The 19,552-nt window shown below is 33.7% G+C and overlaps 1 protein-coding gene and 1 long non-coding RNA gene across 2 annotated transcripts in view; one reads left to right on the top strand and one right to left on the bottom strand.

Moving 5' to 3' along the window:
• Positions 1 to 2,188: 2,188 nt before the first annotated feature.
• LOC116422328 overlaps positions 2,189 to 19,552 on the bottom strand; it is a 113,707-nt gene continuing 96,343 nt past the window's right edge. Inside the window, exons 3-4 of the long non-coding RNA XR_004232921.1 lie at positions 6,894 to 7,362; positions 2,189 to 3,493 (exon numbers count right to left, since the gene is read on the bottom strand). This is a non-coding gene — a long non-coding RNA (uncharacterized LOC116422328). The remainder of the gene's footprint in view (positions 3,494 to 6,893; positions 7,363 to 19,552) is intronic.
• PDE9A (phosphodiesterase 9A) overlaps positions 6,837 to 19,552 on the top strand; it is a 149,692-nt gene continuing 136,976 nt past the window's right edge. Inside the window, exon 1 of the mRNA XM_031959226.1 lies at positions 6,837 to 6,938. Coding sequence (XP_031815086.1) covers positions 6,870 to 6,938 — 69 coding nt within the window. The 5' untranslated portion in view covers positions 6,837 to 6,869. The remainder of the gene's footprint in view (positions 6,939 to 19,552) is intronic.

The following is a 19,552-nucleotide window of genomic DNA, read 5'->3' as shown; positions in this document are numbered from 1 at the left end:
TTCTGAAATCATCCTGTTGGTCATTTCTTACAGAACAGTAATATTCCATAATTTTCATATACCACAATTTATTCAGCCATTCTCCAACTGATGGACATCCATTCAGTTTCCAGTTTCTAGCCACTACAAAAAGGGCTGCCACAAACATTCGTGCACATACAGGTCCCTTTCCGCAAGGATAATTTTTCACCACTGACCCTTGTAAAATCTTATGTTCCAATTTCCCCCCTTTCCCCACCTCCTCTCCTAGATGGCAAGCAATCCAATATATGTTAAACATGGTAAAAAAATATGTAAATCCAATATAGGAATATGTATTTATACAATTATCTTGCTGTACAAGTAGAATCAAATCACAAAGGGAAAAAAATGAGAAAGAAAATAAAATTTAAGTGAACAACAGCGAAAGAAGTGAAAATGCTATATTGTGATCCACACTCAGTTCCCACAGTCATCTCTCTGGGTTTAGATGGCTCTCATCATCACAAGATCATTGGAACTGGCCTGAATCATCCTATTGTTGAGAAGAGCCACATCTATTAGAATTGATCAATTTATAATCTTGCCATTGCCATGTACAATGAAATACTGGTTCTGCTCATTTTACTTAGCATCAGTTCATGTAAGTCTCTCTAGGCCTCTCTGAAATCATCCTGCTGATTGTTTCTTATAGAACAATAATATTCCATAACATTTATATACCATAACTTAGTATTCAGCCATTCTCCAACTGATGGGCATCCACTCCGTTTCTAGTTTCTTGCATTACAAAATGGGCTACCACAAACATTTTTGCACATGTGGATTTCTTTCCGTCCTTTAAGATCTCTTTGGGATATAAGCCCAGTAAAAACATTCCTGGTTCAAAGGGTATGCACAATTTGATAACCTTTGAGCATAGTTCCAAATTGCTCTCCAGAATAGTTGGATTGTTCACAATTCCACCAACAACGTATTAGCATCCCAGTTTTCCCACATCCCCTCCAACATTCATCATTATCTTTTCCTGTCATTTTAGCCAATCTGAGAAGTGTGTAGTGGTATCTCAGTGTTATCTTAATTTGCATTTCTCAGATCAATAGTAGTTTAGAGCACTTTTTCATATGACTAGAAATGGTTTCAATTTCTTCCTCTGAAAATTGTCTATTCATATCCTTTGACCATTTATCAATTGGAGAATGGCTTGAATTCTTATAAATTTGAGTCAATTCTCTATATATGTTAGAAATGAGACCTTTATCAGAATCCTTAAATGCAAAAATGCTTTCCTAATTTATTACTTCCCTTCTAATCTTGTCTGCATTAGTTTTATTTGTACAAGAAAAAGTTTTTGTACAAACAAAACTAATGCATAATGCATAAATGCATAATTTAACTTAACATAATAAAAATTACCTATTTTGTGTTCAATAATGAGTTCCAGTTCTTCTTTGGTCACAAATTCCGTCCTTCTCCACAGATCTGAGAGGTAAACTATCCTATATTCTTCTAATTTGCTTATAATATCACTCTTTATTTCTAAATTATGAACCCATTTCAACCTTATCTTGGTATATAGTGTTAGGTGTATTGACCCAAGTTTCAATCCAGTATTGAACCTATTACTTCCTCCTAACTGGATATCTGAAGGGCCGTTCATCTTGGCCTGGTTGCCAATGTGAAAGGTAAGGAGAAGCAGAGATCTCTAATTCTACTTGATAGTTTTATACAGATAAAGCATGGTCAAAGCACTCATTCAAGAATCATCAGCTTAAAAGGAATTTTAGGGTTTTTTTGTTCCTATCCTCTTATTTTATACCTGGAGAAATTTCAAAGAGTTTCAATAACACACCCATTTGAATTTAAATGCCAAGAATACAGAATCAAAAGAATTAATATATATCAACTATTATTACTATATATTAATCACTTACTCACCATACATAAATTCACCAGATAAAATGAAGAGGCATATTTACAAATAAGCTTAAAGTATTATACATAAACAACTCACAGTGTATTTTCCCATTGCATTATAGAATTTCAAAGGGATCATAGATGTATCAATTCACAAATATTCAACAAATATTTATTAATGTTTTAATATATTTCTTTTTTGTTTATTTGTTTTTTTTTGCTGAGGCAATCAGGTTAAATGACTTGCCTAGGGTCACACAGCTAGGAAGTGTTAAAGTGTCTGAGGCCACATTTGAACTCAGGTCCTCCTGACTTCAGGAGGACTGCACCACCTAGCTGCCCCTGTTTTAATATATTGCAAAGAAGTTCAGTAACATACCCATTTGAATTAAAATGCCAAGAACACAGAATCAAAACAATTGTTATATATCATCCATTATTAGAATATATCAATTACTTATTCACCATACATAAACTCACAAGATAATATGAAGAAGCATATTTACAAATAATCTTAAAGTGTTATAGGTCAACATCTTACAGTCTATTTTACCACTGCATTACAGAATTTCAAGGGGGTCATAGACTTATCAATTCACAAAGATTCAACAAGCATTTATCAGTGTATTACCCCTAAGAGAAAGGCACTGTATTTCATAAAGGGAAAGATAACAAAGACAAATGATGTGGGACTTCTCGAACAGTTTAGGAAGAAAAATATTAGCAAAAACTGAAAACTTAAGCAGGCATCTAAATCATTCAGGTAGCTATAGTGACCAAAGAATAAGAATTATTTACTGATTTAGTTGAAAGAAAATAAGAAAATTTATAGGATTATACAATACAGAGTTGGAAGAGCTTCTTGCAGACCACCTTACCTACATTTCATTTTATAAATGAGAAAACTGAAGTTTAAGAAAATCCAAGTGACTTGCTTATGTTTTATAGATAGTAAGTTAGTAAAACCAATATTTAAACCTAGATCCTGTGATTTCAAATCCATACTCTGAATCAATATATTAGTATAACAAGGACATATGATTCCACTATATGTCACCACCAAAATTTTAAATCTCTTCTAATGATTAATTTCAGTATTTTCTGACTCCAATAATTTACTATCAACCATGTATGCATGTTACTATATTGGATATATAAAAGAGATTCAAATCCTGTTCTCCATGTGTCTTAATAGAGTTATTGTTTTAATCATTTACCTGTGCTTCTGCACATTTGGTTATGCAACTGGCCTTAAATTAGTCAAGCAGAATCATGTGACAATCTCAATTGGAAAAAAAAAATATTTTTTTCCTACAAAACTATCATCCAATGATGTCTTCAGGGGAAAAAATGTAAAGAACTTAAAAATATTGTATTCCATGCTGTGGAGGGATAAAAAAATAACAACTAACATTTATTTATATGTGCTTGACATTATCCCATCATATGTACTCCAAATGAGGTCCAAATGAGGGTCAAGTACCAAGCCCTGGAACAATTTCAGCAATGTGATTTTTCCAGCATTTTCAGGATGTAGAGTCCATCTGTATCTGTCTCTGCACAGGTTGCTTCACTCTGAGGAAGATCTCAACAGGTGCTGCACAATATTAGAGACAAAATTAGCATATGAGTCTATAGATATGGCATCCCCTCAAACATCTGAGCTAAAGTTTTTATTCATTCTATCCAAGTGACATCTGTTCTTACCTCTAAGAGGTATCCACTGCCTTTGCAGGTGTCTGCCTAAGGCTCTCTTATATGCCCATCACTTGATCAACCCCAGGGATCTTTCAAAATCTTGGGTCCACTTTTGTGGGTCCAACTCAAATGTCCCAAGATTGTTCTCTTTGGGGAAATAGTTCTATCAATTTGGGGTATATGGTCTTTGTAAATCACACAGTGTATAGCCTCTGCCTTATTCATTAATGAAATAGAATTCCTCAATATAATTGTAATATTCAATCTCTCCATAGCATTGCCTCCTTGGATTAGAAAAGCTACAATTTCTTTAAACAGTTCCTCATCCTTAAAGGTTGGACAAGTCTGAAATTCCCAAGAATAACTAAATTCATATTGTTAATTCCTTAGAAATATTTCCATGGTCAAATTTTCAGGCAGAATTATAACAACTTCCTGAGCTATCTCACCTTGCCTTCACATCAGTGATTTTAATTGTATGATCATCCAGCCCTTTCAACCTTCTGCTCAATATCCTTAAAATAAATTGATTTCTGTTATTAAGAGATTTCTTTGCTTTTCAACTGCAAAAAAAAAAAGTACTCCTGAAGTATCTTAGCTCATACCTCTTCTAAAAATTGTTCCACATGTACCCACATTAATACACAAATATTCATACAGTTAACAAATGTACAGTGTTGAAGCAATTGGTTATTCAATTAGTATGCTGTGCTTAAATAATTTTATTGTATTATAGTATTATAGTAAAAGATATGAATTCAAATCACAGAAAGAGTATCAATAAGTTTTTATGTTTCAATATAACATTAGGTTGAAGCTAAGCTATTATACCTTGAGAAATATAATATAAAGAAATGAAAATTACGTGAAAAAAGTACCCAGGACATAATCAAGAAGAAATAAAATTGTGATGCTAAAAATGTTTTACTTCCTATGATGAGAAAATAAAAGATAATAATGTAAACAAGTCTTTTCCAAAATGGGGGGGGGGGGAGGGAGAAATCTCACTTCTGGAATAATCCTAGCCATAGGAAAAAAAATGCCAAAGCTTTCTTTCTAAATCAGGGATAGTTTCCAAACCTCAGTTTACTTATCTTAGGCACTGGGCATGCAATCACTAAGGAGTAGATAAGAATTGAGACAAAAGAAGATGACCTTATGATTCAAGAACACAAAAATATTGGTATGCAAAAGGAAGATCCTTTAACTTTCTAATCAAAAGGTTAGTATAAAACAATCACAGATTTTAACTTATTTAAAGCCTTAAAAATCTGAACAATTAGCCCCAAAAGGCTTGTACTAGCTTTTATTGATGATTCAATAAAAATCTAAAGTGATTTGGGGTTACAAGTGTAGTTAATTAACTCCATTTGAAACACAAAAGGCTGATCCAAGGGGGGGAAATATAACTGAAGTAATACAGGACAGAAAGTAAATTGTTCCAACTTTAAGGAAAAAAAAATCTAACCACCAAACCCAACAATATTTTGCAAAAATAAGTGATCAAAAATAATATTCTAATGGAGAGAGACTACATATATCAGAATGAGATAGTGGGAGTGGAGTGGCTTATAGGAAAGCAAGAGACTCTCTAATGTTCTCTCCATCTCTCTCTCTCTCTCTCTCTCTCTTTTCTCCCTTACCCCCCCTCCCTGCCTCGCTCCTGTCCTCCCTCACACACCCAAGAAAGTTAGAGAAACTTTCAGTCCTGCCAGAAGGTGAATTATAGATATTGACCAGACCAGACCAGACCAGAATTATAGATATTGTTCCCTTAAATATTGTTTGTCTAGGGAATATCTGATTTTTGATTGCTTTGTCATTTAATGAGAAAGGAGGATCCCAAGCTCTATATCCAAAGCTTGACTCCCTCCCACCTAATACCAGTTCCACAACAAATATATATAGCAAATAATGATAATTATTATCCAAATTGTAGCAAAACAGAAATGAGAGGAAAAAATGAGAGGAAATGTGTATAAAATGATACAGAGTGAATGAGTTTTCCCTTTGGAATAATTTAGCTCAAATAAGATAAAATGCCTTTGATTTCATCTAAGTGGAAACTCCTTGAAGTTTCTAGAGTAGCAAGTTGGGAATCAGGGACGGGTTGGAGACTATTGGCTCCTTTCATGTTTTCCCAGTCTTTTCCTTCAGAAACCTGACGTGGTATTGGCATCTTAAACCCCTTCTCTTGAAAGTGAAAATCAGAAGTACCTTAATGATTAGTCCTCCAAGAAGGACTGGCTGAAAAGTAAAGTTCAGCTTTTCACCTAACTCTATCCTTCCCTTTGTTTGGGGCATCATTTTCACCAATGGGAAGAGAATACAAGGAGGAAAAAAAAAGGCTTGTTTTCGAGGACCTTATATGATAATTAGGGAATAACATCAATGAAAAAATACTGTTTAGAGGCATGGTAGAGAAAAATCTGAAGAATCAAGAGTATATTCTGAAGAGGGAAGGTTTCAGGAAAGACCAGCATGAATACAGAACATGAGTTCAACCTAATCTTAAGAGACCTAATGATCCCCTTATTTTTCCATTGGCATCAAGGCTTCAGAACCTTGGGAGATCCTGGGCCACTGACAGAGGCATTGATTCCAGACTCAATTATCACAGGATCCCAGAAGGTAGGTGGCCTCTTTTAATTGATCAAGTCTTCTGCTATGAGGGTCAGATTCCCAGTTACTGTTCTACTTATCCGAGGCAACATTTATACAATGAAAATCTTTTGCCCCTTCTACTTTTTCATCTCACAATTGCCCCTTCATAGCCCATATTCTCCCGAGTCTTCCTGTTCTATTGGGGCCACTGGAATCTGCATCTTATTGATAACAAATGTCCCATGACCTTGACTCTCATCACTTCTCAGTCTTTCCATATTCTTGGACTAGAAGAAATACACATCTTCTTACAAAACATTATAGTCTTGGCTATCCTGTCCTGATGTCCAAAGTTCCCTCTCTCATGATCCACTATAGAGTGAATGGAAAGAGGAGAGGAAAAAAAGAGAGACTAAGAAAAGGAAAAGGAAGAGAGGGGGAGGAGAGAGAAGCAAGTGGTCAAAATACAGCTTGATTGAGTAGGGGCTATAAGCACTGAACCCTCTATTATATAGAGCAGAAACACTAAGAAATCCGGCTGTGGTGGCTCAGCTCTGGTTGGTTAATCTTCCCCCCCCCCCCCCCCCCCTTTCCTTTCTCCCTCCCACTCTCTCCCTTTAGACTGCTGGGGCATTTGGAAAGTACAGTAAAAAGTAGCTGCTCAGCAGAAGATGGGATCTGGCTTTTCAACTTACCGGCCCAAGGCAATTTATTTGGATATTGATGGAAGAATTCAAAAGGTACCCTTACTTCTCTGTCCTTGTCTTTTTGGCAGAAAGCTCTTCGGAAATGTATATTCCCCTTTCCATATTTTCTGTGTCTTAGCTTTCTGAGTGCTGTATATTGCATCTGCTGCTTACCGATTAAGGGTGACTCTCAGGGTTTGAATGGTCCTGATGGCAGATGGCCCAGTACATTGGGTTGAAAGGAATCTGCCACTCTGTGCCTCCCCTGGGTTTCCAAAAAGGAAATGATTCTTCTTGGAAAGAATAGCAAGGTCTTCGTGCTGCATGAACTCCTGGGTCAGCATGCAAATGCCTATGATAATTGTTTTCTTGGATTCTTCCCCAGGCTTCTGTATAGTGCCAGTGTTTTCACTTCTGTGCCAACTTTAGCATGTGGAGAGAGAGGTCTTTTTCCAGTTTTCATCCTTTACAAAAGAGACTGTAAAGTGATGGTGAAAATATGATGTAGTCCTTGAGAACGAAGACTATAGGGACAAAGCTTTTCCCCCTGCTTCTAAAGCAACCCCCCCTTTTTTTTAAACTAATAGGTTGTTGCTGTTAATGAAATTAATTTTAAATTTACTTTCAGGTAAGACAAGCAATTGCACAGAAACATGCACATATTACATACATAAAATTTAGTATATTTGTGTATTTTAATATCTGAGCTATGCTGCATCCTCAGTAAGCTAAGAAGCAAGTATTATTTCAAATACAGTTAACAGGAGGTAGCTTGGGAGATTACAGACCCAGACTGTTGGAAATGGAAAGGACTGTTCCATCCCTGTCTGTAGGGTAGGTAATCTCCAAGAGAATTTATCTTCATAAATTACTGTTGATATTGTGCTACTTCTGCTATGCCAAATTCCAAACATCCATGATAATATATTTTTCTAGTTTGTTATTTCGTTCCCTTCCCCCTCTTCTTGGGCATGTGCCCTTCATACTCACTTAGAAAAAGAATCAAAAATTGCCTTCTCCCTATCTGAAAATGAACTCTAACGTGAACAAGCATTTATGATATCCTTTGTCTCATTCTGATTGGCAGGGAATGCCCTCCTCCCACCCCCAAATTGAGCAGATTGAAGTACCTTTAAATTTTTCTTGAGGACAAAAATGTGAGGTAAAATTATATCCTAGATAAATCTTTAGATTTTTCAGTGAATCAAATACAGCTGCCAAGTCTTCACTGATATAAAAGGAATAGCATTGAAAGTGGATCATGGGGATGGGGGAGGGGGAACATGATGCTCTACCAAAACTGTATGGTTTGAATCACTCCAAAAAAAAAAAAAAAAAAAAAAAAAATGTAGCTTGCTTTCTGTTGAGACAGAGCTAAAATCGAAGCCTAGAGTGAAATGAAAAGTATTGATGTTTCCCTCTCCTTCTCCCCACCAACACACACACACACACCCCTCTTCCCTTGCCATTTGAAGCTGCATTTGCCATTCTCCTTTCTCCAACAAATGAATGACATTAATATCCTGCTGAACTCCACAAATGTCTGATTTAATCCAACCTGATCAGAGTGGGTCTGCCTTTCCAATTTTTAAATAAACGACTAAAGGAATTTTATTATGTTAAACTAGACAATAAACTTTTCCTAATACTAATCCTGTAGGTATTCTTTTCAACAAATGAAGAATAAAGCTAAAAAATAACACAGATCTGGCTACCAGGAAGGATCTAAACTAAGGTGAGATAGGTTTTGTTTTTACCAGGGTGATTAGAAAAAAAAAAAAAAAAAAAAAAAAAAAAGGAAGCCTGACTTTTTGAGTTAGACTACTATTTAAAATCTTGGTTTTAAAAATCATCTACTCCAATCATTTTATAAATAACGAAACTGAAGATTTCAAAAAAATTAAATAGTTTACCTAAGCTCACACAATAGAACGAGAAAGGTATAGTAGAAACATTGGATCTATAGTCCAAAAATGTGGTCTCAGATCCTGACTCTGCTACTTACTAGGTTTTTTACTTTGAATCAGTCATGTTATCTACTCTTAGCTTCTTTACTCATCTGAAAAATGAAGATGTTCATTCCCTAAATCCTATGGAGAAAAATTCTTAAAACTCTATCAGTAGCAAACAACAAGCCAGGAATCAATCCTAGATCTTCTTACTTCTAAGTCAAATCCAATGTAACACACTGCCATTTATTGTACTTGTACCACATAGTCTAGTATAATATTTTTTACTTGTATAGCACTTGTGCATGTGTGTGTGTGTGTATATATATATATATACATATATATATGTAGATATGCAGATATAGTCCTATATTAACTTACATATAGGTACACATGTATGTATATCATATATTGTATAAGTGTGTATGCATACACATATAAACACATGTATGTATGTATAAACACACACACACACACACATATATATATATAGCTGTTATTCCTAGTTTATCCTCACTAGTTTACAGCCTGAAAATACTATCAATAATAGTCATACTTCATAATTTCACAATAAAATCTTTAAAGGCACACTGAAAAGGATATATAATTAATTCCACCAAGGGAAAAGGGATTATTTCCTTATATTTTGCTCTATTTCTATTATAAAAATGGAAACAAGGCCTGGATCCAAACAAATGTTTCCTGGACTAGCAAGTAATTTCATTTTAATATTCATAATTCAGAGAGTGTCCAGAGTAGTTTAACCAGGATGGAAAGATCCTCAAGATCACCACAGTGTCATATCACCAAGACCAAGTGAAAGAACTAGGAATGTTTAGCCTAGAAAAATACTTTCATGAAGCATTTGTCACACAGAAGAAGCAGACTTGTTTTCTTTGATCACAGAGGACAAAACTGGAACCAGAAAAGTGAGCATGGTAAAGAAGCAGGTTAAGATTTGATACAAAAACAACATCCTAATCATAAAAGCTCTTTACAACAAGCTTCCCCCTCACCAGTGATCTTTAAATAGAGGCTGGATCTTCACTTGAAAGGTATGTTGTGGTGGAGATTCACTTTTGTATATTTCACCATATGTTCTATAGAGGGGCAGTTGAAAGTATTAATAGGATAATCATGAAAATTGCTAGGATGATTTCATATTTTCACTTTTCATCATCCTCAAAAATATTACAAGCTCCTGATTTTATTTTATACTAGATACCGGAGAGAGGTATTCTTACTTAGATTGGATTAGACCACCTCTGAGATCCTTTCCAGATTTGAAATTCTGTTATTCTACATTGTGTCTAAGTCCTCACCCTCTATTACAGAGTTCCTTAACCTTTCATAGTAAGACCACTATGTTTCTTGACCTTTATTAAGAGGATCCAGAATGAACTCCCAAAGTTCAGGAGATGATTTAAAAAAAAAAAAGAATTCCACTGGGAAATTCTGTATTGGGGTTGGAGCAAGAGATATTTAGAGAAAAATCTGATTATTGAAAATTTGAGTTGGAAATGGAGTTCTACTCTCCCATTTTACAAATGGGGAATGAAAGAAAAGTGACATGCTAAAGTTAAACAATAAACAGTGGAAAGAGCAGAATTAGATGACCAGTTCAGTACAGTGTTTATTTCACTGTGCCATACCTAATCAACTACATACATCATTCCTTTTAGAAATGCTTGCTAACCCTAAAAAATACAAGGGACATGCCAGCAATTTCTAATCATAACTGCTCCTTCTAACCTACAGAGATTTGAAGACCTTCAAATCTTTAAATTTTGACCCTCCTACCTTGTGACCCAAGAATATGACAAGTCTAATATATTTCAAAGGTCCTCAATTCCCAGCATGGCTAAAATCATTGACCTTGAGTTTGGTTGGGTTCACAAATTACCAGTTGGTTAATCAAATTGTTGGAGATTCATTGGGATAAAAGTTTTCTTTTAAAAACTTTTTTTCTCATAGGTACAATTGTTCTGGTATAGTTGATTTAATTGTCTTCTTAACTATACAGCTGTGCCCAGAAAAACATCAGATTTTCACCTGTATTGTATCATCAATCATCAGAAAACACCTCAGTTTTTTCCTTTTTAAAATGAGTATGGTTTCCTTAAACACAGGTCTGATAGTTTCAGTCAATAAATTCCAGTTTCCCACTACTACCTCTAAGAGAAAATATAAATTCCTTTTAAAGTTTTTCATAAACTTTCCTTTCTGGTCTTATTATTCAACATTTTTCTTCTCACACCCTACTATCTAACCAAAATTATTTTCTTGTTATTCTTAACATGTAATTGATGTTCTCTCTCCTATCTACACCTTTGTAGTAACCATTGTCTGTGATCTGCCTCTTTACCTCTACTTCAGAGTTCTTTATTTCCTTCAAGACTCAACTCAGTCAGTATCTCCTACATGGTATCTTTTCTGCCCTCCCCCATAAACTAGTTTAAATTTATTTTTTATTCAATCTGTATAGATACAAATTCAATTGTTTCTGTCTACTATTTTGTCTGATAAAAATATAAGATTCTTGAGAGTAGAGACAATTTACTTTGTATCATATCTAGATTCTTGCATAATGCATGATACAGAATAGGCATTTATTTAATGCTTGTTTATTGATATATTGATTGGTATTCTGAGGTTCATCAAAATAATATTGTCATTATTTTAATTTTATTTTTAAAATTTCAAGTTGACATCTTTTGTTTTTATATCACTTATGTTCCTAGTATATCCTTCACAAAGAACATAGAAAGGAAGAAGATAAACTTTCAAATCTCTTTTATACTTATTGCTAACTAAAAAAAATTAGAAAGGAAAAAGGAAAAAATAAATAAGAATAACAATTAAATTCAATAATCTCAAGTTCAATAAATCCAAGAACATATGTTTTTTCTGACAAAAATTGCTAAGAAAATTGGAAAGGAATTTGGTGAAAATAAGAATTTGACCAATAAGTTATATCATATTCTACAATAAGCTAAAAATTTATATATGACCTAACCATAAAAACTTATACATTTAAAAATGTAGTAGAAGAAAAGTGGACCATAAACTTTTAACAGTTATGGCTAAGGCAAAACTTCTTAACTATAAAAAGGATAATAGTCAATTACAAAATTACTATAACCAAGACAAGAAAAGAAGTGGCTGAAAAAAATTGTTAGTATTAAATATATTTGCTAAGAATCTGATATCCACAATATATTAGGAATTAGCACAAATATGTAAGCTCAAAAATCATTTTTGGCAGCCCAGATAAGAAAACTAGTCTTTGACTTAGGAAGATTTCAGTTCAAATTTGACCTCAGGCATTTACCAGCTATATATCCTGAAAAGGAGACAGCAAAGTGGAGCAATGAATCCAAGTCCACTGGACTTGAGGAAGGAAGACTCATCTTCCTGAGTTCAAATCATTGACCCTGGACAAGTCACTGAACTCTGTTTGCCCAGTTTCCTTATCTGTATGATGAGCTAAAGAAGGAAATTTCAAACTTCTTGAGTATCTTTGCTAATAAAATCCCAAATGTGATCACAAAGAGATGGACATGACTAAAAGTGATTGAACAAAAAAACCTAGAATAATCATTTTAATTCTGTCTGCTTTAGTTTCCTCATTTGTAAAATGGGAACAATAACAATTTTATTTCCATTTTATTGCTTGTAAAATAGAAAACATCCTGGGGTTGTTGTTAGGATAAAATGAGATAAGATTTGCTAAGTTCTTTCCAAACATTAAATCACTATATAAATGTTACTTATTATTATTCTCTAAAGAATAACTGGTCAAAAGAATATGAACTCCAGAAAAATTTTCAAACTTAACAACTATAAAACAATTACTAATTCATAAAGAAAAACAAGATATCAGTCAATGAAATTCTAAAGTTTCATCTTACATTCAGCCAACTAGCAAAGATGACAAAAAACTGAACTAGTTGGAAGGATTGTGGAAAGAAAGGCACACTAATACATTGCTGATGAGGTAGCAAATTGGTCTAACCTTTTTGGAAAGCAATTTGGAATGATGCTAAGAAAATGATTTTGTGTCCAAACTTTTTGATACACATATCTCATTGGTAGGCATAATTCCCAAAGAGGCTACTGATAAATAGAAAAGTATAATATGAACCTAAATATTTATAATAGTAGTTTTTGTAGAGGCAAAGAACTAGAAACAAAGTAGAAAATCATCAATTGGTGAATGAATAAATAGAATATATACATTAATGTAATAGAATGTTACTATACTATTAGAAGCCATGGATATGATGAAAACAATAACATAGATCTTATCTGAATTGATATAAAGTAAAATAAACAGATAACAATATTGATGATTAACAAGAGTGTAAATAGATAAGCTACTAAACTATTAAAATTCAATGTTATAATTATATCAAGAGATACAGAAAAAAAATTGACAAAATATGATAATCCATTTTTGCTAGAAATTTTACATAGCCTGGTCCAAAAAGAAAATTTTGATATGTTGAATAGAAAGAAAAGGAAAATGGCTTATTTACAAAACTATCTGTAAGACTATTATACATATATGTCTTACATATTATTATATGTATTTATGTGCATATGTGTGGAAAGATATGGAAATAAATTTTATGTTATACATTGTATACTGGATCATATCCACAAATATCTTTGTAGTTATACACAGTCATACAAAAAATGTTTTTCCCCTGAGAAACAATTATAAAGCTGTCAATAAATGCAATGTTTCATAAAAACTGGGGAAGGGAGGAAATAATTCAGTAAGCTAAACAAGATTCTAGGTTTCTCAGAATTCTGGGAAATAAAAGGATTGGTTAGAAGCTCATGAAGGTTTCTTCAAAGTCTAAATCTTTGATCCTATGATCCTAAGATAGAGTTGCTTTTTGGACAAAGAATAAGCCATCAATGACTCCTATATTTATTATTTTTGAGAAACTTCTAAGACGGACAAGTAGATTGTTCAATCTAAGTTGCCAGCAAAAGGGAAAAACCACAAGAAAGAAAAAGAAAACAAAAAAGGAGGTTAAAATATTATGCTTTAATCTGTATTCAGTCTCCATAGTTTTCCCTCTGAATATGAATGAAATTTTCTATCCCAAGTCTATTGTAATTCTCTTGGATCACTGTATTGCTGAGAAGAGCTAAATCTATCAGAGATGATTATCACATAATCTTGCTGTTACTGCATATAATATTCTCCTAGTTCTGCTCCCTTCCTTCAACATCAATTCATGTAAATCTTTCAAGGCTTTTCTGAAATCAGCCTGCTTATCATTTCATATAGAACAATAATATTCCATTACATTCATATACAATAATTTATTGAGCTGTTCTGAAATTGATGGACATCCATTCAGTTTCCAGTTCCTTGCCATTCACATAAAGAGTTGCTGCTAACATTTTCACACATGTGGGTCTTTTTTCCTCCCTTATGATCTCTTTGGGATACAGACCCAATAGTGACACTGCTAGATCAAAGGGTATGAACAGTTTTATAACTCTTTGGGCATAGTTCCAAATTAATTATTCTAACATTCCTTATCTTTTGGTGTTGCACTTAATAGAGTCTTTGACACTCCATAAAGGGTTCTGACTTGGCCAGTTTTGTCAATTACTTTATCTTCCCTTTTTTCTATGATTATGTTTATAGAAGCACAACTCCCTCCAGTTAAACATATACTATTCCCAGAAACAATTGATTTTGTCTACATACTAGTTTTAAATGCTGGATAGCTGCCTAGTGACCACAAATCTAAGATATATGCATATTATGTGTATATGTGATAGCAGTACATACCTATAGATACCAATAAATATGCCTAAAATTAAATGCAATAGTAGCATAAGAAGAACTACATAATAACAGATTATGTAAGTTATGCATGTGAATGGTGTATGCAAAAAAGCAGCAAAATTATACCTACCTGATGACAATATGCAGCAATTACCACATGCATTAATGACCATATGAAATGAAATGCAAGTCACCTTTCATATTTATATTATCTTCTGGCTACACAATTAATTATTTCTTTTTCAATTGCCATTTCTACTCCTATGTCAAGAGTTTATGAGATAAAACAAACACTTGTTAAATGCCTGCAAGAGCCCTACCCCCCTTATTTCTTTTAATTGAAGGATGAAGAGTAATAACTATTTTTCTATCAGGTATCACCCATGCCAACTCCAAGGTCAAAAAGTATCTTAGACCTAAAGGTCTACAGACTCCTTTACCCTGCCATGGGTGGACTTACACAATAAAGATATTGGATTTTCTCTTTTTAAAAAATCTATAATTATCAAGAATATGTTTTCATATGGCTACAAGTTGTGGTGGTTACTGCATTATGATAAATAAAATAAACCTTGTCTCTCTCCTAGTAACAGTCCTTTAAATTCTCCATTACCCCTTTCGGTCCTTTATAAATGTTTTTATATTCTAATTGTCTTTAGCTGCCACATGACAAAGTAAACAAGTTTTGATTTTGTGAAGTTGTAAGGTTCTTTTAGCTACTCATTTTCATGAATGATTTATATCATTTAAAGTTCAATAGAAAATGGTAATAGTCTCAACTGACATTAATTTCTTCATCCATTTCCGATTTTTCAGCATTTAGAGTTTCTTTAAATATATGGAGTTGAAACTTTCTGGCTTATGTGACCAAGATACCCTCTAACTCCCAAGTGTTCTCAAAAGAGGAATTACTAGTGTAGAGCAATGATAACTAAATCTACACTATAAGAAAGCAAGAAGCCTATCAAGGCTTCCTCAGAAAACTACCTTTTTATATTCTTCGATCACTTATCAACTAAGGAATATCTCTTAATATTATAAATTTGAATCCATTCCCTATATAATTGATGGAAAAAATCTTTTGCAAAGATTTCCCCCAATTTGCTACTTCTAATTTTAGCTGCATTTGTTCAAAAATTTTTTTTAGTTTTGTTTAATCAAAATTGCCCATTATACCTTCTGTAGACCTCTCTCTCTATCTTTTGTTTGGTCATGAAATCTTCTAGTGAAAGATCTGATAGATATTTTGTTCTCTGTTCCCTAATTTGTTCATAATGTTGCCCTTTATGCCTAAAACATGTATCCATTTGGAGTTTGTCTCATCATATGGTGTGGGATATTGGTCTATAATTAGTTTCTGCCAGATTGCTTTACTGTTTCCATAACAGTTTTTATTGAATAGTAAATTCTTGCCTAAATAGCTTAGATCCTTGTATTTACCAAATATTAGGCTACTGTACTCATTTGTTTCTGTATATTGTGTTAATCTGTTAGCAGCTAATGGAACTAGGAGGCAAAAGACCATCTCTTGCACTTAGGGAATATCAATGGGGAGAGCTAGAACCATTTACAAAGTACCTAAACTCCACCCCATCTCCCCATGACCCTTTTAAAAATACTAGAGAATCTTAGAAGAGAATCTTGAAATGTAACATATCTTCTACCTGGCCTTCAGGTGGTGGCAACCAGGATGGTCTTTGTTACACTATTATATTGTAATTTATAACAGAGATTTTGGCTTTTGTGTGTCAATATTGATTTTCAAAAGCATCATCACAACTTATATAGACTTATATTGGCTGGTCACATCTTCCTGTTTTCAATCCTGGCTCCAAAAAGAACTTTCAGATCCTGTAAGGATCACCTCTGGCACTTGAACCTGCGGAGGATAAACAGCACAGAACAGAAACATTCCCAGGCTTATTTCTCTGAGCCAAAGTAAAACAAGAGCAGAGGAATGAAATACTTTCCTTCTTTACCAGCTCATGGCATTCATTGCTATAGGTGAGTAAGCTACAGGAAGGAGAATACAGGAAAAAGTGTCTTAAAAGAGAATAATCAGGTAAGTATGACTAGTTTTTAAATGCATGCAGCCAATTCAAAGAGCCTATCCACATACCCATGATAAGGAACACAGAATCCCTTCATATTAGGCAGTCTGGACATGCTCCAAATGCCTCCAAGGGCTCCTCCATGTTAGGCAAACTGGATATGCCAGATAAGCCTGGATTATATCTATTTTCTATAGATCTTTTCTGATTTCCCTCCCCCCCCCCAGTTGCTAATGCCCTCCCTTTTTCAGATTTCCTTCCATCTACTCTAACTTGCGTGCCTCCCCCTTTAGAACTTAAACTCCTTGACAAGATAATATTTGTTTGCTTTTTTTTTTGTATCCATAATACTTAGAAAAATGCCATGCATATAGTAAGTTCTTACTAAATTTTTGTTGACTGTTAGTTTTCTCTTCTGGTTGTTCTGATTTTGGTCTGCAGCATTCCAGAGAAAGCTAAAGTTCTATCCAAATTACTATTACAAAGTACATATAAATAATAACTAAGGTACAGGCACAGTCTTGAGAATGAAAATGACTAATGAAGCACTGATAAAAATTATCTTTCCTTTTCTATATTGCAATTTAATATCTATCTATCTATCTATCTCTCTATATATTCAAATTAGATATCTATTTAGTTTCTGGATTGGCTCAGTCAACTCAACCTTTTCTCATAATAACAGATTTAGAACCTAAGAGAAAACCCATCCACAATAATGCTACTCTCCATTATTATCAAATTACCAAAGAGTCATATTCTCTGTTAAGGGACAATTCACCCTCCTTCTACATTCTAGTTCTTATCCTCCTCCAATGCATTTCTATTTATTCAACCAACCATTCAAAATGTAATACACCCACATGGTCAGTGTTATTTATACAACTAACTACTTGTAATAATAACATTTTTAGGTCTGAAAAACAGCTAAATTTACTTAGCTATAAGGCAAAAAAAATACCACAAACACTTATATTAAAGCAAGTACACAATTGATAAAACTCACAATTCGCATATAAATTTTGGTCACACTTTTCTACCAATGCATTCTGGGAGGAAGTGGATACACACTTATAAAAAATTGCTAGAGAAACTGTGCTTGGCTTTCTTTCTTCTTTTTTTTTTTTTAAGCTTTTTTTTCTATTATAATTTCAGTCTACTCTGTAGACCTTGCTGAAACTTCTCCAACCACTCTATAACAAGTTCACAATTCTTTCCAACATAATGTAAGGTTTGTTTTTTGGAGGATCCCCAAGGATGGATCAAACACCATCATTAAATAATATGCAGCGAGAAGAAAAAGTCCACAAGTAAAATTCTCTTCATTTTGGCCAGTAAGGTAACCAATACCTTAAATGTACCTTATTATTAGTAAAGTAACCAGTACGTTACAGTACTACTCATATGTCTTTAGCTCCCACTACTTGTTCCTTCTTTTTTAAATAAATAAAAATGTATTTATTGAGTATTTATTATGCCAGGTACCCTGCTAAATTCCTGGAATGTAAATATACACAAGATAATCCCTACTTTTAAGGAATTCCTACTTGTAAAATAATCTCTATCTTTAGATGCACATAGCATTAGATGGCACATATTGGAGACATATGTGGCCAGAGGTTATATATGTATAGAAGCACATATGTAGAGGATACAGGTCTTTAGGGTGAATGCATAGGAGGGTGTAAATACGTGGTCAAAGGAATTGCAGCACATTCATGGAAGAGCAACTCCTATCTCTGATGCTATTAAAGGCTCCTATTTTGTCCTCAGTGATGTCATCTCAATGTTTCCACATGGCCTGCTTCCAGACAGTTTCATAGTTTATTATGGACATTGCTCAAATGGGTTTATAATTTTTACCTGGGATTGTTCTACTGCCCTGTGCTCTCCTGGATAAAGCGTTGTTAGATTCATCATTTTGTTTTGATGCCACTTTACTAAACAACTAGTTAACAAAAATTTCTACCAGAAACTCCTCTTCTGGGTACTGTTGACTTCTTTTCATTCAGATGAAAACTATTAGATAACTCTTCAAGGAAAAAGTAGATGCTGCAGGACTCTCAGCTTAAATTAAGTCCAGAAATTTCATCTTTTTTTTTTTTTAATAAAAAATAGAAATGTCTACTAAGCAGTGATCAAAAAGCCTCTTTTCTGGTTATCTTCTTTTGTCACCATCTGTCTAAACTAGTAGGATAAACTAGAAGGGTAAAAGATTTTAAAATTAAAATCTTTTATCCTTCCAGCAAGAAACTCTTCAACCCAAATGTCAAACTTTTTGATCAAAGGAAGGGGTTGTCCTAACTACCTAAAACTTGGTGTATTCTCTGTATTCTTTTTCCTAGTCCAGGGACTTATGTATCTCTATCAGAAACCTCATCTAAGTTTAAGGCAGGCATTTTATGTACTTGCCAATTTTCAAACTCTGAACACTAAACTATGCTCTAAGTAAAGGTGATTTACTTCCTGTCTCCCAACCACATTGGGTTAGCAAACCCAAAATATCTTTTACTTTATGTAAGTGTGTTTGTTGGGGATGGATAGGTGGTTATTGAGACAAGCTAAATCTTAGGAGTAAGGTCATTGCCTCTTCTACCAGCCTAATTTTTTCCCTGTCTTTGCATGTGGAGATATAGCCAATCAAAACCTGCATAGGCTTTTGAAATATTCCTTACATTCATGTATCATATCACACGGTAGAAAAACCAGAAGGACCAACTATGAGAAGGATGAAGAATTGTTTAAAGAGTTTGTCACTGGGTATGAGAAAAAAGCAAGCAAACATCCCAGATCGTAGGAAACAAAAACTGTAATTTAGGCTTTCAGTCTTGCCTGTGGTAGCCAACCTTTTGC

Source organism: Sarcophilus harrisii, chromosome 3 (assembly GCF_902635505.1).
Source record: "Sarcophilus harrisii chromosome 3, mSarHar1.11, whole genome shotgun sequence".
Lineage (NCBI taxonomy): Eukaryota > Metazoa > Chordata > Mammalia > Dasyuromorphia > Dasyuridae > Sarcophilus > Sarcophilus harrisii.
The sequence above is the reverse complement of the archived record's forward strand: the minus strand, read 5'-3'. Positions and strand labels throughout refer to the sequence as shown.